This window comes from Desarmillaria tabescens (assembly GCF_030435595.1).
Source record: "Desarmillaria tabescens strain CCBAS 213 chromosome Unknown EV420scaffold_91, whole genome shotgun sequence".
NCBI classification, from domain to species: domain Eukaryota; kingdom Fungi; phylum Basidiomycota; class Agaricomycetes; order Agaricales; family Physalacriaceae; genus Desarmillaria; species Desarmillaria tabescens.
This window is the reverse complement of record NW_026848390.1, coordinates 1-21,570: the sequence shown is the minus strand read 5'-3', so window position 1 is coordinate 21,570 and position 21,570 is coordinate 1. Positions and strand designations below refer to the sequence as shown.

Genomic DNA, 21,570 nt, shown 5'->3' with positions numbered 1-21,570 from the left:
CACTTCTAAAGTGTTCTTGAGTCGAGATAACCTGCTGGAGTTAGTTGGAGAACCCCTACATACAGTTGTGTAGTGAGCGGGCTAAGTCAGTGCTTGCCTGTGGTGTTCTTCTAGTGAGCTCACTAAAGTTTCAGCATGTATTGCCTCTGTGTCTGTCGGGATCAGTGTCCCTTGTGTATTATAACTCAAATCTGCCTTGAAGGTTGCGTCACACCTGTTAGCGACCGATTTCACAAACAAGATCAAACAACTAAGCGTGACTCGCACTTCGGTCAGGCGCTTTATGTTGTCCGCAGGTTTGCGTTAGGGGAGCTATCGCTTAGTTGAGCGAGAGTGAGTTCAGACTAAGTTATCGGGTGAATAAACTTTAGTTCGAGACTGAGGTTTAAGACCTGCAGTCGAGCTACTTAAATACAGTTTGGGTCGTGCTAAATATACTACAAGTGTCTGCAACGGTGCGTTAAGCACACAATACCCTCATGGTGAATGCGATCAAGTCCGGATATTTAGCATAGCAGGATTACGATGGAGCCGATAAGATATGATACGGCGTGAAATCGTAATATTACCCCCCTGTTAAGGCAGTCGTCCCGACTGCATTATAGTTTGGTTTCGGAAGGTAGGCTCCCACGAGTGATGGTGCATTTGGTTTTATCAGGTATTCTTGAATAGCCTGTACCAATGGATGGTCGGTTTCCGACTCCGTTACTGATTCGTGTTCTGACCAGGAATCGGATTCGTCCTCGTTTTCCCACCACTCTGCTGGGGGTCTGGTGATGAAAGAGACTTGTTCGAAGTCTTCAATCGCGTCTCGGGCATTGTCCAGGTCTTGTTCGTCTACCCAGGAGTTTTCTTCTCGTGGATATCCCTTCCACTTTACCAGGTATTCGATTCCTGTTCCGCGTCTCCTCCTTCTCTTTCCTCCTCCTGTTTCTCTTCTGTCTACAATTTCCTCTACTTCGTATTGCTCCTGTCCGTCTATGAGATCTGGCGGTGGTGGCAAGGGCTGTATCTGGATTGGGAACTCCGGCGGATGGTATGGGGTTAAGAGTACTTCGTTGAAACGGTCATGGATTTTCCAAGAGGCTGGCAGTCGTAGTTTGTAGGCTGACGCGCCGTGCTTGGAGATTACTTCGAAGGGTCCTACACGCTTGTCTCCTAGCTTCTTCATTGGTCGTGGAAGCGCTAGGTTTGTAGAGTCTAACCATACTTTGTCTCCTGGTTTGTACTCTATCGCCGCTTGTTGGTGTTTATCGTATTGCCTTTTCATGCTTTCGGCGGCTTTTTCTAGTGCTTTCGCCGTTTGTTCATGTACCTTCTGTATGTCCATTATGAATTCCCTTGCCGCCGGATTGGTTCCTTCCTTGATCGTTAGTGGAGCTAGATGGGGTTTTTGTCCGTGATTTATTTCAAACGGGGAGTAGCCAGTTGCTGAGTGCCTTCGATTGTTGTGCTGGAATGCGGCAAGTGGCAGCCATTCGCTCCAGTCACTTTGTCGATGATTTATGAAAATGCGGAGATATTTTTCTATCTCCTGGTTTGCGCGTTCGGTTTGTCCGTCCGTCTGTGGATGATACGCCGTGGACGGGTTCCCTTGAATGTGGAGCATTTCGTATAATTCCTTCATGAATTTTGATACGAACTGTGGCCCCCGATCTGATATCACCTTTTGCGGCATTCCATGCTTCGCCCATACGTGGTCCCTAAGGATCTTGGCCCATCCTTTCGAGGTTAGTTCGGTGGAGCATGGTACTGGGATTACTTCCTTCGAGAAGCGGTCTACGATCATTAGGATGGCGTTGTACCCATTGGAGTCCGGTAATTCGCCTATCATGTCGACAGTGATATGTTCCCATGGTCGAGATGGTACTGCATGCGGATGGAGGGGAGCTCTCTTCCGCTGCGTGCTTGTCTTGGTGCGTTGGCACGCTTCGCATCCTTTCACGTACTTTTCCACGTCGTTTTTGAGCTTTGGCCACCAGTATTCTCGTTGTACGAGTTCCTTGGTTTTTTCGATCCCAGGGTGTCCGGCAGTAATATGGTCATGATGGATGGCTATTAGTTCTCCTCGTAGTTTGGCGTCCCGAGGCACGTATAGCCGTCCATCATAGTACATCAGCCCGTCCTTCTGTGTTATTCCCCTGGAATGGTGAAGCGATGCTTCAATCCCTTTGTCCCATCTCGTTACATCTCGCAGCGCCGTCCGAAGGCGTTTATGGATTTCCTCTTCCCCGGGCATGATTAGTGCTCGGAACATCTCTGGTTTCAGCATCACTACTTCTCGGTTATCCTCTCCTCCTTGGTCGTGGTCTGCTCTTCTGGATAGTAGGTCTGCCTTCTTGTTTGCCGTCCCTGGTTTGTGATGCAGGGTGAAGTGGTATTCTGCTAGTTCCGTTACCCATCGTGCTTGCCTTCTATTGAGCTTTTGGGGTTTACGGAAATATTGCAGGTTCTGGTGATCTGTCCAGATTTCAAACTCCTGGTAGGCGCCCATTAGGTAGTGTCTCCAGTCTTCGAGGGCCAACATTATCGCCAGAAGTTCCTTGTCATAGATTTCGTAGTTGCGTTCCGTCACGGTTAGGGCCTTTGAAAGAAACGCTACTGGCCTCCATTTTCCTTCTTGTTCCTGGGATAGCACGGCTCCTACAGCTCCTTCACTTGCGTCCGCTTCTACTCTATACCTTCCGGTACGATTTGGTATTGCCAGCACTACTTCTTCTGCCAACTTTCTTTTTATTTCTCGAAACGCCTTCTCTTGTGCCGTTCCCCAAACCCACTCTGTCTTTCCGGTAAGTTGGGTTAGCGGTCTTACGTGTTTGCTGTAGTCCTGGATGAACCGTCTGTAAAAGTTGGTGAACCCTAAGAAGGATTGTAATTCTCGCTTCTTGGTAGGTTGCGGCCACTCCGTGATTCCTTTTACTTTTACGGGATCCATGCGAATTGCTCCTTGGCTAATGATCACCCCGAGGTATTCGGTCTCTAATACCTCGAATTCGCATTTCTCCGCCTTCAGGAATAGGTTATTGGCGCGGAGGATCTGCAGGACCTCTCTCACAACGGCCTGGTGTCTGTTCTTGTCTTTTGTACAGATCAAGATGTCGTCCAGGTATACTGTAACGTCTCCTCGTGCGATTTGTTCTTTGAACAAATCGTTCATCATCCATTGGAATGTTGCCGGGGAATTGGTGAGTCCGAAAAACATCACCATGGGTTCGAACAATCCCCGATTGGTTCGGAAAGCTGCTTTCCATTCGTCTCCCCTTTTGATGCGTACATTGTTGTATCCCCATCTGACGTCTAATTTTGTGAAATATTTGGCATCCTTGAGCTGGTCCATCAATTCCCCAATTAAGGGGAGAGGGTATCGGTTCTTTATGGTCAGCTCGTTCAGCTTTCGATAATCTTGCACTGGTCGAAGCTTCCCATCTTTCTTTTTGACAAAAAAGAAGGGTGACGCCATGGGGGACTTGGAGGGCCGAATCCTTCCCGATTCCAGATTTTCGTCTAGAAATTTATCTAGCTCTTCTTGTTCCGTAGGGTTCAGGGGGTAGACTTTGCAGTCTAGACTGGCTTGTGCGTTGGGAATGAGTTCTATAGCATGGTCCCATGGTTTTCGAGGTGGTAGCTCGTCAAAGTTTTCCTTGTCGAAGACGTCTTTGAAGTCCCGATACGCTTCGGGGACTATTTCTTCAAACGTCTTGGTTTCCTTTGCCTGGTTTGCTTTGGCGGCTAACTCGTTGGCTTTACTTCCCATGGCCCGTACTCGGAAGGCTTCTTCAAAGTCCACTATGAGGATAGTGTCTCCTTCCTCTACTTCTGTTCCCCATCCTTGCTCTGGATCTTCGTCTGGTAATTGGAATGGTATCTTGCGGCACGAACATCGGGCTAACGTTACTGCTCCGGTTTTCCAGTCGATGATCGGGTTGTGACGCTTGAGCCAGTCGTGTCCAAGGAATAGGGGTACGTTTCCTAAGTCCACGACGGCCAGATCGATTTTTTCATGATGGTCTCCAATCGTCATTCGAAGTTCGACGACCTCTGTGATGTCTCCTCCCTTATTTCTGCTGCCGTCTGCGTTGTATACCGCCTGTGCCTTGGATAGTTTTACGGTGTTCATTTCGTTCTCCCGTACGAACGCTCTGTTTATGCAGCTTCCTGTGCACCCGCTGTCCACTAGAGCATCAACCGCTCGTACTTGCCCTGTGTCTAGGGTCTCAAGTTGTACGCGGATGTTAACGCTCCTTCCCCTTCCTCCTCGTATGTATTGAGGGGGAGTACGCAAGTCTTCCATGTTTTGTAAGCATTGCTCCCGTTGACGATAGCTTTCTTTGGAGGAACCGATGAGGTCTAGGACAAGATCCTCATCTACTTCTATCAGTCGTCTGGGGTGTACCCACATGCGAAGGGTGGCTAATTTCCCGTCCATCGTTCTTTCTTGTCTCATTTTTCTCCTAACCCATTCTGCGCTGTGTGGCTTGAGCCACCCTCGGTCCCATTTGTCGTCATAATACTCTTCTTCTAATTCTGTCGTTTCATAATCTTCCGGGTACTCCTCGGTGTGGACCACCGGGTCTTCCCCTTTCCTTTTGAGGCTTTGTTGGTAGCTGTAGTCGTCCTCCTCATCAGGCACTTCTTCGATAGAAACATTCTTTTTATTACAAATGGGAGATGCACATAATGGTCCCACCGACCCGCCCACCGGGGAACACGAGCCCCCGGTGCCATTATGTGTTAGTGATGACGAAGGGAGACGCACCGTGATAGGGGGAGTATAAATGATGTCCCCGGTCGCCTTGACTGTTGTTTGCGGGGGCGGCGGATTTCTTGATAGGGATTCGCGTTCCCTCTTGCGGCTCCGTCGTGTCGGGGTAGTTGGCCGCATAGGGCAGGTGCGTACGTTCCGCCTTCGGGCGAGGCCCTGCATCGTTCCTCTCCCGCCTGGAGGCGCCTTCGCCCACTACTGGCTCGGCCGCTCTTCCTCCGTTTTCTGCGCCGGTACCTACCCTCCACGGAGCGATGTTGACTTTGATCCCGGGTATCCCGCCGCCTTGCGCAGCATGCGCCGCTTGTGCTTTCGCACCGGTGGCCAAGGAGCTTGCGTGGGGTTCTTCTTCGAGCACGGTGGAAATCCCCTGTACACCGTTCTTCTTTATATGCGACTTGGTAATTTCATTTTGTGATAGCGTGAAAGATTTGTCATTGCCTCGAGGTACTACATGCGGTACATTAGTCCGATCAACGGGGTTCTGTGACGCACCACTAAATGAAATTGTGTCCTTTGCCGACGCGCGTTTGTCGCTTACGCCGCCGGCTCGTCTTTTACCTCCTCGACCTTCGACGTGGAGGCTTCTCCTTCTTCATCCTTCAGTACTTGTTGATACATTGCTCGAATTTGGGCGCGTGAGAACTTGGGCTGGTGCTTGACGAGCCACGTACTTTCATCTTTGGGGCACTTGTTGTCTTGCTTCCTGTGGCCTTTGTGCCCGCAGCGGAAGCATCGTCCTTCCTTGCGAAGTCGGTCTATCTCCATGGGTTGACCTTGGCCTCCGTACGTGGTACCCGTTCCTGTCTTCCTGTCACCCTGGGAATTCCCGGAACTTCCGGCTTTTCCCGTTCCCTTGTTCTGCTGTCCCTGCGTTCCCTGATTTCTGCCGGCATCTTCCGCTAGTCCTACTCGGTAGTTGTAGTCCATTTGTTCCACGCGGAACTTCCATTCTGTATAGGTTCGGGGTAGCGCAGTTCCGGTGGCGTGTATCGCGGTCTTTACGTTCTTCCGGATAGCTGGTTTGAGGATTTCGATCATGTATTCCTCATTGTGACGCTTTCCGGATTCTTTGGCCAATCGTTCGAAGTCGCGGAAGAATTCTTTTGCCGATTTGTACGTGTTTTGTCGAAGGCGTTTGAACTCCTGTAGCTTGAGTTCTACTTCCGCGTCTGTTCGGAACTGGTCTTCTACGATTTGCCTGAAGGCAGGCCATGCGGGGTATCGTAGGTATCCGCATGTCTCATCATAGTACTCGTCTCTGGCGTGATTCCACCAGTGCAATGCTTTGTCGGCGAGGCGGAACGTGCAGAATACTACCCGATTTGGGCTTTGTCCATGTGTGTTCATCGTGAATTGTTGCGGGAAAACATTGAAGTAGTCCTCGCACTGATTGAGGAATCGGTCTACGTCACTGGACTCCCCTTTGAACTTTTCGGGAGGGTCCGCGAGTTGCGGTTTTACTTGTCCCCATGGATTTGCGTTGGCCACTCCTACGATAAAGGGTGGTGGCGTGTTCGGTGGTTGTACGGGGTCTGCGGGGATGGGGATTGTCGCGGGTCGCGGTAGTGATCGTAGTGCCGGGTTGTGATGTGGCGAGAGTGGGCCTTGTGGTACTGGTGCCGGTGCTGGTGCGGCAGGGACAGCTGCTGCGGCTGCGCTTCCTGGTGTTCCTGCGGCTGCGAATAGCCGACTAGGGTCCACGTACCCTGTTCTTCGGAGAATGGACAAGTGGCTGAGATCTACTGTGCTTCCACTCGACGCTTCTGATGGGACGGGCACCTGGTATCGTTCTCCAGGGTCCGTGTAATCGTCCGGGTGTACTCGGTTCCACAAGATGTTCGTGTGGAAAACCGTCTCTCTATAGATCACTTCCGCTCCAATTTGTGAGTTCTTTTCCTTCTGGAAATACCTTCCTTGCGGTGAACTGTTCCATGACAGTTCTCGCGGTAACTTCCTTTCGATCCATCGCAACATCTCTAAATATGTCATATCTTCTAGCTCGGCCTCAGTAGGTTCCCGAGCTAGATCCTTCCATGAATTCGGGGATAATATCCTCCTCTCCGTATTCTCCGACCCTATGCTGCTGCTGTAGGTCGAAGTCCGCCCTATTCCAGGGCTCTCGTAGATTTCGCCTTCTTCTAAGTCCGATAGGTCGGACCCGCTCGAAAGGCTCCGTGCTTCCCGTGATGATACGGTTCCAGTTTCTAATGATTCTTGCCCACTCATTGACCCTGAGAATGACTTGGTCGAAGTCTGGTCTTCGGGGTCGATCCCATACCCATGGTGCGATGTATGGTACTGGGGCTGCGAAAGGGTGTTCGGGGGCGATTGGATAGATGGCGTAGGGGACGACAGATGCGGGGGGTTCAATTCCCTCGTGCATTCTCCATGCGTCGGCGTAGTCCTGTGTTTGTCTGCATATATCGCAGCTGGAGTCGGCGTCGTATGTGGGCTGGCAGTGATCGAGCTCGGTTGTGGCTTCTCCGGCCCTATCGTTGACGATGATTGGGGTGTTTGGGCGCGTGACGAGCTGGAGATAGCTTCCTTCATCGTCGGAGGAGTCACTGCGGGCGTAGTAGTAGCCCCACGTTTCTCCTCTGGAGTCGAGACGGGGAGGGGACCAGTTGTTGCGCGGCCCTGGGAGCTCTTCGCCGTTGTCGTCTTCCTCTGAATCGCTGTCTTCTTCATTTGAACTGCTTCCAGTTCCATTTTCAGCCTCTCTTCTTTCTCCCAGATGATATCTAAGCCCTCTTTGATAGAGGCGCTGTCCGTCTGAATCATATCCAGGGTTGGCGGCTGAGTTTTCTGTTGAGGTTGGGGAGGGGGCGTCCCAGGGATCACTTCCTTCGCTTTCCCCTTCGTCTTCTTCCTCGGTAATGGGAGAGAGAACACGCTGGCCCACCCCTTGTTCGTAGAGTCCTCGCTCTTCTTCTTCTTCAACGACTGGGCCTCTTTGTGCGGGCCATCCTTCCATTTCGGTGCTGGACTCGTCTGAGTCGGAGTCCTCTTCTGCGTTCCACCCGTTGTCGGTGATGAAGATGAAATGGATAATGGGTTCGGGTCTGTGGTCGACGTACTCGGGAGGGGGTGTGTTCGGTCGTCTAGCCTCCGGGTTGGGGGTTTCGACGGGGACAGTTTCTTCGGAGACTGGCTCCTGGTTTCGTCGGTGCTCGTATCCATATAGGAAGGCGAGATAGGTTATGGCTATGAAGCCTTGAAGTCCAAAGAGGTCGGTGAGGTATTGTTCGACAGGGTTCATTCGTTACTGTTCGTCAACGTGGTTGTTGATGAAGAGTAAGAAAGTCTCGAACTAATTGTTAGCGACCGATTTCACAAACAAGATCAAACAACTAAGCGTGACTCGCACTTCGGTCAGGTGCTTTATGTTGTCCGCAGGTTTGCGTTAGGGGAGCTATCGCTTAGTTGAGCGAGAGTGAGTTCAGACTAAGTTATCGGGTGAATAAACTTTAGTTCGAGACTGAGGTTTAAGACCTGCAGTCGAGCTACTTAAATACAGTTTGGGTCGTGCTAAATATACTACAAGTGTCTGCAACGGTGCGTTAAGCACACAATACCCTCATGGTGAATGCGATCAAGTCCGGATATTTAGCATAGCAGGATTACGATGGAGCCGATAAGATATGATACGGCGTGAAATCGTAATAACACCAGTGAATGACCTTCCTGTAAAAAGTTCCTAGACTTAGGAATTCATTAGAGAAAGCTTAGCTTTGCTAAGAGCACTGAGAATAAGAGAAACTCTTCGAGATATTGAAGTATAGTTGGATCGCATTAGAAATAATTGCTCCCCCTAGAACTTACAAGGGTGATTGTAGTTTGTGTAGTTGTGTGAGTGTGTGTGTGGGTTTTTGAGGTTTGCCTTTTAGCATGCTCACTATTCCACAGGTGCCCACAGCCAGCCTCTTCATTTGGAGCCCACCGCGAGGGGGAGTTTCAACTGTGAATTAACCTTACTTCAAGTTTCGTGGAGAATCTTTACACTTCGGTGTAACTAGCTACTAAGCTTATCGAAGATTTCCTTCTCAAGGAGCAAATCCATTGGTCCTTCTAACCCAAGGACTGCCAACAACCAAGGTAACCCCTCACAGAGAAAACCATCATCCCATAAACCAGGACAACCAGGACCTTCTCTAAGTCGGGACCCTGTAACTAGAGCACAAAAATCAGCGAGCAGACTAACTGTTCCACCCCTCTTCCCATTCCAGCCTGTGGAACAGGTACCCAAGAGAGGAAGAACCGGTCAGGCCAGCCCATCGCAGCGAGTGCCCTCAGCACGTGCAGAGAATATCCCTGCTCCAGTAACAGCTACTCATCGTAGAGCTTGTAGTTCTAGTATTCCCGGACCTTATGGTATGATTAGAGCTCCACCAAGCTCGCACCAAAATCACAACCCGAATTTAATTATTCCCCCCTTTTGTACTGCAGTCACTATGGCTCAGTCTATGCCCAGCCCGAATGAAAAGGCCATGCCCATTTTTGATAGCTCAACAGACCCTGAAGAGCTTGAGAGATTCTTTGAATGCTTGGAAGATTTATTTTCCAAGTGTGCCATTACCAATGATAAAGAAAAGAAGCGTTATGCGACCGTATACACTGATATCAAGACCGCCAAGCAATGGAAGGTCATTGATCACTATGAAAACAGGACATACAATGATTTCAAAAAGGAAGTCATGGGTAGCTATGATGGCACACTTGCTGGGGACCGAGATGCTGTGCAGGAACTAAAGCAATTGGTCTGAAGATATAATCTTTCACCCATTCAAGAAAAGTCCGATTTTATGTTGTTTAAAAGAGAGTTCCAAGTACTGGCAGCTACGCTTACAAAAGATAAAGTACTGTCAAATAGAGAGCTCGTCGACCACTTCCTTACGCCGATGTCAGAGGAACTGTACCAGTCGATCAAAATTAGGGTGGAACGGTTGCCTCTACCGGCGGGGAAAACTAAGAGAGACCTGGCAAACCTGTATACCTTAGAAGAGGTTATGGCCAGTGGGCTTGACGTCCTGCAAGGAGTGTTCTCCTCGATGGATCGAAAAAGAAACGAAGCATGCAGGCTAGATACAGCTGTATTGGCCTCGAGGGAGATGTACAGAGCTTGCCCAGGTACGAGAAATAGTGTGTCACCCAAGCCAGCAATAAAACAAGAAGACTTTGGAGGATTCTTGGCGTCAATGAAGGATATCTTCGAGCAGCAAACCCAGCAGGGAAACCAGAGGATTGCAGCTCTAGAGAAAGCCTTCATCGAACAACAGAGAGGCCTGATGAGCTTCTTACAGAATCAGCAGCTCCAGATGCAGAACCAAGTACAGCACTTGAATCAGCAGCCTCAGTTTAGCACGTGCACTCTGAATCCAGGGTTTGGGAGTCTCCCAAGGTCTGGTAATGTCAATTCCGGAGTGAGCTCACTAGACTGTTGGTTCTGTGGAGAGAAAGACGGGCACATATCTGCTGAGTGCCCTACAAAAATGGACTATGTCAATACAGGAAAGATAGTCCTCATGAATGGTAGAGCTCACCTGCCAGGCGGAGGGATCATTCCCAAGGAAATAAGGGATCCCTACATCAAGAACAGAATTGATGAGTATTATGCTCATCTGGATGCGTCAAAGAACCTGAGTCAGAACATGTTACTGTCGGGGCCAGTGACTCCTGGTCTGCTGAACGTCTCAGGCTCGCTGGCGGTCCTTCTCCAAGAAAAGCAGGACTTGGAGCATGAAGTTTATGCACTCCACTCGCAAAACAATGCAGGAGGAGGCAGGTCAGGGCTGAGAACCAGAGGCAGAGGCCCTAGCTTAGAAGATCCGGAATGAGAAATGCCCACAGATGAAGAGAGGGAGCAGGGTTTTTCTAGATGTTCAATGAAGGCGGGCGGTGTTAAGCACTAACCCTAATCTGAACCAAGGCTGATCTCTATCCTGTCACTTGCATTCGGTGATTCAGTGTTAGAGAGGCGTTGGTAGATTGCGAGAAGTTAGGCATCACTTTATAGCAAAAGCAAGGAGCTTGTAAGAGTTAGGAGTATATAACCTTAGCCGATGATGAGCCTAAACTTCCATGGCAATGGCAAAAACCAAAACTCTAGAGGAGTTCATGGCAAATGGCATGTAGCGGCAATAAAGGCTTTGTTGTTGTGCGAGTGTTTCGGTGCACCTCCATGCGATGAATTCCTCAAGAACACAAGTATACACTGCGACTTTTCAGTCAGTGAAGTAGTACTCTTAACGATCGAGTACTAGAAAACGTTGGCTGTAAGTCAGGAAGGGTCTCGATAGTCGAGAAGGAACAGAATCCGGTATAACTGGGAATACCAGCAAACCGTGAACAAAGTGACAGCAATTTAACTAGTAAAAGCCGTGGGCAATGTTGATGAAATTAGAGAAAATGCCATCAAAGAGCAATACCATTGGCAAGATAACAAATACCGTGATGGCAAGAGATGAAGACTGTAGTCGAGAAACGAGAAACTGGTGGTAAAACGAAGATAAGACAAACTGGCAATGATATGAGGGGGAACTAGTGACGGCAAAACGATGGCTGGGACTGGACTGGACTGAAACTGAAACTATACTGAGGTTAACGACAGCAAAACAAAACTGATACTAATCCTGAGTCTACATGGAGACTATCCTATACTGAAACTGACAGCAAGATACCAAATACCATGACTGATGATCCTATACTGAAGCTGTTGACTGAAATTCTGTGACAGATGCTGCTGGCAGCAATAACGATCCTAATCTGAGTCCACACGGGGATGTAACGATCCTGAACTGAACTGGGTAAAACGATGGTGACGTAGAAGGTGAAAACTGATGAAAACGATGCTGGCTGGTGAAAGTGAAATGATGCTGGCGGATTAAAAGATAAAAGCGAGTTGTGGACACCAAATTCCATGTATTGGCGCAATATGAGCGTACACCAATACCATTAGAAGAAAAGCAGTGACAGAGAGTATAACTTGGAGTGACTATGTTGTTATTGTCTATCTCCTAGCGAGTACAAGCGATAACGGTGGTCGATAACGTGGATGATGGCTAGTGTCCAGTAACTTGTGTCTAGCAACTCCTACTACACTAGCTTTTATACTACAAGTCTGGAATAAAATTAGAATACTTGAAACGAGTCCTTAGTAAGTCCTTAGTACATTGATTGGTAAGAAATGATACAAAATGCATGCTCCCAGAGTTCTAAAGTAACAGCACCCACATGGTTTTACCATGTATAGACTTAGTGATCAGAAAGAATTCCCCCAACATATGGACTCTTGGGCTGCTGTGTTGCTGTGGCAAAGTACACTGAAGGTAGTACACTGAAGTAGATGCATGCGGCATTATCTTGGCATTGTAACAGCCTTAGTAAAGTGAGTGGAAAGGTCACAGTATTAGGTCTTTTGCTGTGGAGTTGATACTTTGACTGTGGCATTCTTCTAAATGATGCTTGATGCTGATGTCATTGATGGCTGTGCTGGGCGATCAATGATGGTCCTAATTCCATGAGATCTGCAATCAGGTGCCTGGTGGCATTAATGAAGTGGCGCATATTGATACGGAATACGAGCTGAGAAGGATAGTTGGCAGTAAGAGTGGGTATTGCTGTGATTGCAATCATTGACTTAGTGAAAGTCCGCTAAGTGGACAAGGCATTTATTATAATGCTAAAATCCACGAATTCTGAGCGTACAGAGCCTTGAGGCTCATCACTGAAGCTGGGGTCTAAGGCCACAGCATAGGCTAGCTTAAATACATGTTAGACTCGTACTAAGAATAGTGTCTACAAGGGCGCATGCAGTGAGAAGTGCATCTTTCAATGAATGAGGAGAGAGGACACTAAAAGAAGTGTACTCCCGACAAATGAGAGTAAAGAGTGCATATCACCTGCATCTGCATGGGACTCCGTCTGAATAGGCTGCATCCTGTAGACCGCTCTCGACTGGCGGTCGACTCTCATCGAACTACTAAGAAGCATGATGCCATCAAGAGAAGCATGATGGCACATGTGGGTCATCAGTCATCTGGGATGCGGCAGCTGTGAACTGGGGTGACGGCAACCAGGTAAGTGGGTAAAGAGTGTGCCAGCAGAATATCATGGGTCCGAGAGATAAGATAGGCAGGTCTGGGGTTCTGAGGGATAAGGATAAGATAAGATAAGGAAAATAGGGGTAAAACTGTAATAATACCCCCTGACTAAGACTGTCATCCCAACAGTCCTTTAGACGTACTCACCCCCTGAGTTGAGGGAGTTAGTAGATTCCATATCTGATTCGTAGTCCTTGTTTTGTTCCCAAGCAGACATGCCCTGTTCTTCTAGGAGGAAGTTGGGGTTGGTCTGAGTCGTTAGAGGAGACATGGAGTGCTCGTCTTCGAAGATGTCTTCATCCGTGTCCAATGAATAAAAGCCCTGCTCGTCGGAGGATAATGGATCGGTATGATTCCTGCCAGCAGTTGGAAAGAGTGTTGAGCTCTCAGTTGCTGAAGAGCCAGGAGATGATATGGTTATGCATCCTCCTTTGTTTTCCAAGTGTTGCAAATCGTGATCCTGTACGCAGTCTTCCTCGTTCTTGTATTCCTTGATGAGTTCTTCGGCATTGGCGAGATTGCTTCTCTTGACCCAAGTAGCCTCCTCCACTGGGTATCCCTTCCATTTGACCAAATATTCTGTTATGGTCCTCCAGCTGTGTCCTCAGCTGATGATTCAGTCATGGTCCTGAAGTAGTTCCTCTACTTCATATTCTTCTTTGCCCTCCACAAGTTCTGGCTTGGGTGGTGGAGGTTTCTCTTGATTGGAAAACTCCGGAGGGACGTACGGAGTTAGGTACCGTTTATTGAACTTGTTGTGGATCTTCCATCCTGGTGGCAGCTTTAGTTTGTATGTGGAGGGCCCCTTTTTGGAAACTATTTTGAAGAGGCCGATGCATTTGTCACCTAGCTTTTTTGCCAGTTGGGGGAGGTGAAGGTTGGTTGAGTCCAACCAGACTTTATCTCCTGGTTGGTACTCCTGTGCAGGGCGAGTGTGTTTGTCATAAGCCTTTCTCATAACTTCGACGGCTTTATTCAAAGAGTCTTCCGCTTGTTTGCGCACTCTCTGGAGGCTTTCGATGAAGTCAGTTACCGATGGTGTTTCCGACTGCCTCACCGTGGTTGGGCGAATTTCCCCATCTCGTCCAAAGACGATCTTGATGGGGGAAAAGCCCATTGCAGAGTGTTGGCAGTTGTTGTGAGTGAATGCTGCCCACTGCAGCCATTTGCTCCAGTTGTCCTGTTTGTGGTTAACGAAGACTCAAAGGTATTTTTCAAGTTCCTGGTTAACCCACTCCGTTTGTCCATCCATCTGAGGGTGATAGGCTGTTGACAGATTTCCTTGAATATTCATCATTGCGTATAGTTCAGTGATGAATTTTGACACGAATTGGGATCCCTGGTCAGAGATGACTTTGGAGGGGGTCACCCCAAATCGACAAATGATCTCGTCACGTAAGATTTTGGCCCATCCGCTCGATGAGAGTTCCTTCGTGCATGGGATCAACACGATGTATTTCGAGAATCGGTCTACGATGACTAATACCATGTCGTAGCCCTTGGATTCTGGAAACCCAGTGATCATGTCAACTGAGATGTGTTCCCAGGGTCGGGATGGTACGGCGTTGGGATGTAGCAGAGCTGCTTTCTGCTGCGTATCAGTTTTTGTCCTTTGACACGCCTTGCATCCTCATACATAAGTTTCCACATCCCTTTGCATTCTGGGCCACCAGTAGTCTCTTAAGACTAGTTCCCTGGTTTTTTCAATGCCCGGGTGTCCTGCGGAGACATGATCATGGTGATGGGAGATGAGTTCTCCCCGTAGGGTGTGGTCACGAGGGACATAGATATGTCCATCGTAGAATAGAAGGTGGTCTTTCTCAATGACCCCCTTCTCATGATTGAGGCTTGAAGCGATTCCTCAGTCCCACCGTTGGCGATCGCTTGTCGCTTTTCAAATTTTGCCATGAATTTCTTCTTCTGTTGGCATTATTAGGGCATGGAAGAATTCTGGCTTCAAGAGGACAATATCGTCATTGTCCTTCTTGCCCTGGTCATGGTCAGCCTTCCTATTGGATGCTCCCAGCTTGTGGTTGAGCATGAAGTGGTATTCTGCTAGTTCAGTAACCCACCGCACCTGTCTGCAGTTGAGTTTCTGGGGTTTGCGGAAATATTGCAGATTTGAGTGATCCGTCCAGATTTCGAAATCTTGACGAGCACCCATAAGATAATGTCGCCACTCTTCCAAGGCAATCATTATTGCCAACAGTTCCTTGTCATAAATCTCATAATTCTGTTCTGTCACGGAAAGGGATTTCGATAGGAATGCAATCGGGTGCCATTTTCCTTCCTGTTCCTGTGACAGGATGGCCCCGATTGCTCCTTCGCTGGAGTCTGCCTCCAAGCGAAACTTGTTGTAGTCATTTGGCATCGCCAAAACGACTCCCGTTGCAAATTGATGTTTGAGTTCCTCAAACGCCTCTTGTTGTTCCTTTCCCCATGTCCAAGGGTTCTTCCCAGTGAGTTTCGTCATTGGTTTGATGATTGCGCTATAGTGTCAGATAAATCGCCAGTAGAAATTGGTGAATCCCAGGAACAACTGTAATTCCTGTTTCTTGGAGGGTGCTGGCCAGTCCATGATACCAGTGATTTTTACTGGATCCATTTTAACAGATCCTTCGCTGATAATGACCCTGAGGTACTCTGTCTCGAGTACCTCGAACTCACACTTTTCCGCCTTCAAGAACAACTTGTTCTTGCACAGGATCCTCAGGACTTCCCGCATGATTCTTTGGTGTTCCACCTTGTCCTTGGTGAAGATGAGGATGTCATCCAAATAAATGGTGACCTTTCCTTGAGCGATGAGATCTTTAAAGATATCATTCATCATCCACTGGAACATGGCTGGTGAATTGGTTAATCCAAAGAACATAACTATGGGCTCATAGAGCCCTCGGTTAGTGCAGAACGTGGCCTTGAATTCGTCTCCTTTCTTGATTCGAACGTTATTGTACCCCCAACAAATGTCTAGCTTAGTGAAATACCTCGCATCCTTCAGCTTATCCATAAGATCGGAGATAAGCGGTAAAGGATAATGGTTTTTGATGGTTATTTCATTAAGCTTGCGGTAGTCTTGTACTGGCTGCAGTTTTCCATCCTTTTTCTTGACAAAGAAAAAGGGAGATGCCATTGGGGATTTGGAGGGTCAAATTCGGCCAGTAGCCAGGTTTTCATCAAGGAATTTGTCCAATTCCTCCTGCTCCTTTGGGTTCAGGGGATATATCTTGCAATCCAAACTAGCATTGGTATTGGGAATCAGCTCAATGGCATGATCCCAAGGTTTGCAAGGGGGAAGCTCATTGAAGTTCTCCTTGGCAAAGACATTGATGAAGTCCCGGTAGTGTTCGGGGATGATTTTCTCAAACAATTTTATTTTCTTTCCCTCGTTGGCCTTGGCTGCTAAGTCATTGGCTTTATGTCCCACCGCTCGTACGTGAAAGGCTTCAAAGTCTATGATGAGGATAGTGTCCCCATCCTCGACTTCAGTTCCCCACTGCTGTTCCAGGTCCTCATCTGGGAGTCGGAACGGTACCTTGCAGCAGTCACAGCACGCTAAGGTTACTGAACCTGTGTTCCAGTCAATAAGTGGGTTATGCCTTTGTAGCCAGTCGTGTCCTAGGAAGATGGGTGTTGTTCCTAGGTCAACGACTGCTAATTCGATACGTTTGCTGTGGTCTCCGATCTTGAGTCGGACCTCAGTGAATTTGATGATGTCGCCACCTTTGTTGCGAGTACCATCCGCATTATAGACTGGAGTGGGGTGAGCCACTTTATGCAAGGTAATACCATGATCATGGGTCCATTGCTGGTCAATAGTACTTCCGGTACAGCCACTGTCAATCAGGGCCTTTGCGGAGTGATGGGCCATAGTATCAAAGGTCTCCAGTTGTAGGGTGATCATGATATTTTGCCCCTTCACTCCTCGGATGTATTGGGGTGGTTTGGTAAGCTGGTCCATATGTTCCAGCTTTCGATATTTGTCCCGATAGGACTCCCTGACTTGGTGTTCCAAGTCGGTAACCAGCAGCTCATCCACCTCCGTTTGTCATCAGGGGTGGACCCACTGTTTGAGAAGTGATATCTTCTCTCCTGGGGTCTTGGCGAGTTGCATAGCTCGCTGAGTCCAGGCAGCTCTGAAGGGCTTCAGCCATTGGGAGCCCTGAGAGTACTCCACCGATGCTGACTGTATCGGGGTCTTCCTCTCGTTGTCACAGTCCATAGGCCACAAAGGCCCTGCTCCTATGACTGTGCGACTGGTCAGTTCCCTTTCACCTCAGTGCGGACACCCACTCGGGTTAGTTGGGACTTCATTGGATTTTGGAGAGTTCTGTAAACTCTTTAAATAACTAGGATTGTCTCTGCTGTTAGTGCTATCCTTAAAGGGGAGACATACCTGAAAGGGGGAGTCTCTCTCTCCTGTGCGGCCTGCTTGATCCTTGTGGGCAATTGAGCTTTTTTGGCCGGTGTCCTCTAGGGTAGAGGTGGCCGTTCCTCAGGTATCCTTTCTACTTGGTTCCACGTGTGGTGCTGGGTTATCTTCAGAGGCTTTACAACAGTCCACCATCGGGTCCACTGGGCTTTGCCGGCCCTCAGCTTTGTCCCTAGGCTTGCCTGGTGTCCCTGACCTCACCATCACTGAAGTGGTCTGTCATTGGGGAACCTTGATGCCTGGAGGAGATGCCAGTTCACCATCGTCTGGATCCACTGCCACTATGTGTGGCTTTCCCAGGAGTCGGACTTCGTAGTCCTCGTTTTGACCTCCCATATGGTGGACATCACCCACAGGGAACAACAACGTCACACCCCCAAGGTTCCACCCTTGGTCGCCTGTCAAACTGGTAGGCTCCTCTGCATTGTACATGTGCCCCAAAGGGGTATTTGCAGTGGCTTGGACACAGCAGGTACCACCAGCACTAGGACTTGGCTGGTGGGGTTCATTGCTAGTTAAAGCAGTGGAAATCCCGTGTACACTGTTGATGCGCAAGTTCAAGGGTCCCCCTCCTGCTTTTATGCAAGCATTGGGTGGAGGGGACAGGCGCAAGGAGCCCCGTCGATCCTGGGCTTCATTCCTGGTCATGCCTGAACTCTTGATCCGTTGATCGAGAACTCATTCCAGGTTCTTGATTGAATGATCAAGAGTTGCTTCTGGATCCTTGATCGACTGATCGGGATCCGTCCCGCACTGGTATGGCCTCGAGCTGCTAGTCAGGTCCGACTCTTTCGTGCCCGACCCTCGGGGTTCATTGCCTGACAGGTGGTGGTAATCCCCTGTTACACCGTTCTTGTTTTGCGATTCCTCATAATGCGAGATGAATGCGATATATTGTTGCAAGTATCTACAGATACAACATCAGCATGAATATTCATGTCATGAGGCGCACTGTGATAAACCCCAGCCAACGAAGTAGAATCACAAAGTCCTATGCCGGCGTCTCCTTTGTCTCCTCAATCTCTGTCGAGCTAGCGAGGTCTTCTTCCTCTATTTCTGCTAGGACGGCTCGGAGACGGGCTGCAAAGTTGATGGTTTCTTTGGAAACCACTTCGACTTGTCGGGTGGACATTTATTGTCCTGCCCCTGGTGTCTGGTGTGTCTGCACCAGATGTATCGCTTTTCTCTTTTGAGACTATTGATATCCATAGGTTCACCTTCACTGCTGTAGGTGAATTTAGTGGCATCCCTTCTGCCCTTTGAGCCACTCGAAGAGCCCCCTGCTGTTCTGGGCTTGGAACCAGTGGTCCCGCTGGGATACTTCCCACCTTGGGCAAGATGAACTCAATAGTTCTTGTCCATTTGTAGGACCCTGCACCTCCACTCCCAGGAGGTGGTAGGCCACATATTGTCTTCACCCATTATGATCTCCTTGACCCTGGGCTGGATTGCGAGGGTGATGACTTCCTCCATTTCCACATTATGCAGAAGCGCTCAGCTCCCATGACCAGTTTGTTTGAACTTCTCAAAGAATTTGATGGTCATCTGATTTTTAAAGGTTTTCTCCTTCCCGATATGACTGCGACAAAAGGAATTTATTGTCCATATTTATAGTGGTACCTACAGATAGGATTTCAACATATAAAATTTAGAGCAGGTTTTTACCTGAAAGAAATTGAGTCTTGGTGTACAAAGGCAAATTGCCTGGTTCATTGTGGACTCCTTCCCTTCATCGGTCGTTGCTGAGGGACCTTTGCTCTGCCTTTTAAGCAGAGCGCCATTTGGACCGATCCGATGGGCATCTGTTGTCCCACCTGACATGTCCATTGAATCCACAGTGGAGACATTGCTCCCTCACAAATTCTTGCTGTCCACTTCCTCCTGATACAGTTTCTGGGTGTCCATGAAATGGCATCAATATCGGCCTTTGCCTTCTTATCTCATGCCATTTTGATCTGTCAGTGGGGCACCTTTGGTCTCAACTGAAGTGTCCTGTGTTTCCGCATTAGAAGCATCTCCCCTCTTTCTTGAGACAATCCATGTCCATCCCTTCAGGGTGTGATGCACCTCTGTATTGGAAAAGAGAAAGAACCCTTCTTCCTAGTTCTGGGTCCAGAGTCATGGTCCAAAACACCTCAGATGGTAGGTGTGATTTGGTCCAGTCTCCCCCAGGTCTCCTCATGTTGAAGATGTCTTCAGTGCTGAAATTCAGCACCAAAGATGTGGATGGTCCCGTCATCATCAGAGGAGGTGTCGGTAAGGGTATTGCCGCCTTCTTCTGCCTCTGGGACTGTTTGGTATTCTTCCCCCACAAATAAGGGGGTGGAGAGCGAGTCCCATAGGTTTTCATCAATGTGCGTTCTGGCCATTGGGTTGGGCCAGATGGCCTCATACTGCTCGTTCTCCCATGGAAAGGCCTCATAGGAGGTTTCTGGCCAGGGGGATTCCCAACTGTCCCCAGCAATGAAGTGCCAGGTGTCATCAGCATTTGAGTCAGAGGGCATGGTGGGTAGGTCCCAGGATCCCTCTTCGGGGGTGATCCAGTAATCCACTGGAAAGATGGCCCCCCAATCCAGTATCCCTTTTTCCTCAGCCACTCCTCTTTCCTTCCTAGCCAATTGGTGGATTCCGTGTGCAAGCTGGAGAGCGATTTAGTGATACCATTGATATACCCAGTTACAGAGGCGAGCAGATCTCCTGGAGGTGACTTCAGATTTGAGCTGGATGACTTCTGCCTCATAGGAGGAGTCGGTGTCTGGGCTCCAACAGGAGACATCTCCCTTGAGGGATAGTTCCTGTGAGGAGGTACCCAGTCCGGTGTGGACTCCCCATGCCTTTCTTGAAATTTCAGTGGGGGAGTAGATTCCCCCTCCGAGTTCTGAGGCATGGAGCATTGGTCCAGCATTTCCAATCAGCTCTAGAGATTCATCTCTTCGATGTCCTCCTGCGTCGGTTTCTACCGGCTGTGGTATGTCCACCTTCTTGATTGATTCCCCGGGTAGGGAGGAAAGGGTTGTTGATTTCTTTGAAGGTGGTTCCTCACCATTCTGCTTTATCAGCGGCGTCTCCATCATCTTTCTCCAGAGTTCGTACACTGATGAGTCAGTTGTACTCGTTGGTGTAGAACTGTTGAATGTCAGTGAGGATGGAGATACTGGGATCATCCCAGGATCCATTGGTATCTTCCCAGTATCCAGTCGCAAATTGTGGATTTTCGGAGTATTGGGTCTGAAGGTGGTCGCCTCCTGTGATGGGGAGTTGATCCATCTCATGGGTAGGATTGAGCACTGCAGTACGAGGGGTGCTTTACTAGGGATGTAAGGGTTTCCAGGATGCAGGCGACAGTAGCATTTGTAGGATTCATATGGTCACCATCGTTTGAACAACGGGGAGAATATAAAATATTCTTGTAGGGGTGAGCAACCCCAAGGACTTGTTGTATAGCGACAAAGGTTTCCAATTTTGAATGTTCTGGATACTACGATCGTTCTGTTAACGAAAACGACAAGGGTAGTCAAGGTAGAGCCTGTTACTCGCCCACTGAATGAGGGTCAGTGCTCTCGAGGGGTACAGGTAGTGTGGATAACTGCGACTGCAGTTAGTAGTGTCAAGGTACTGAAGGTACTTCTGAGGATAATGGCGGCGTGGTCTGAGGGGGTGAGAGGTGTAAGGTTCATTGTACCACAACGAATGTTTACAGCCTGGACTGCTAGATTTCTGTTTGAAAGGTGTCAGTTGGCACTTAATTGTGATGCATCAGGAGTGTCAGTTAGAACCCAAGTGTCAACTAACGCCTGGGCTAACAAATCCCACAGGATCCCGCGCTGGCAGTTACGACATCAGAGACAAGAACCGGCGAGGTCCGGGGTTTGAACCAGCAACGCGGCAAAATATTGACTAAGCTTATGACATCATTGCAACAGCACAGACTTTAACCAGTAGACTACTTGCCTGTTACCAATAGGTGTAATTAAAGCTAAATATAGATCATCCAGTGCAGCCACTTTCTCAATTAGCAACAGCACAAATAGTATGTCGGTGGTGCAGTATTAGATGTCCCGTACTGCCCAATTAGGATTATGATTGTAAATAACTTGATGACATGCAGGAAAGGAGTAAAAATAATGAAATTATGAATAAATGATACAGCATGATTACATCATACAGTGCTCCCCCTCATGGAACTCACTGTTCCCTCAGAGATCCGCATAATCCTCCTCATCCAGCTCCACCTCCTCCTCATCACTCCAAATCCTGATGTTTGTTCATCCCTATCA

General features: G+C 48.7%; 1 protein-coding gene across 1 annotated transcript; it reads right to left on the bottom strand.

Annotated features, from left to right (window-relative positions):
- Window positions 1–19,488: 19,488 nt before the first annotated feature.
- EV420DRAFT_1486481 (uncharacterized protein) lies at window positions 19,489–20,565 on the bottom strand (the record flags this gene model as incomplete). Its single annotated transcript, XM_060470395.1, has 2 exons — window positions 19,489–19,932; window positions 19,966–20,565. The coding sequence occupies 2 exons, from the start codon at window positions 20,563–20,565 to the stop codon at window positions 19,489–19,491; spliced, it is 1,044 nt and encodes a 347-aa protein (XP_060323088.1).
- Window positions 20,566–21,570: the final 1,005 nt, after the last annotated feature.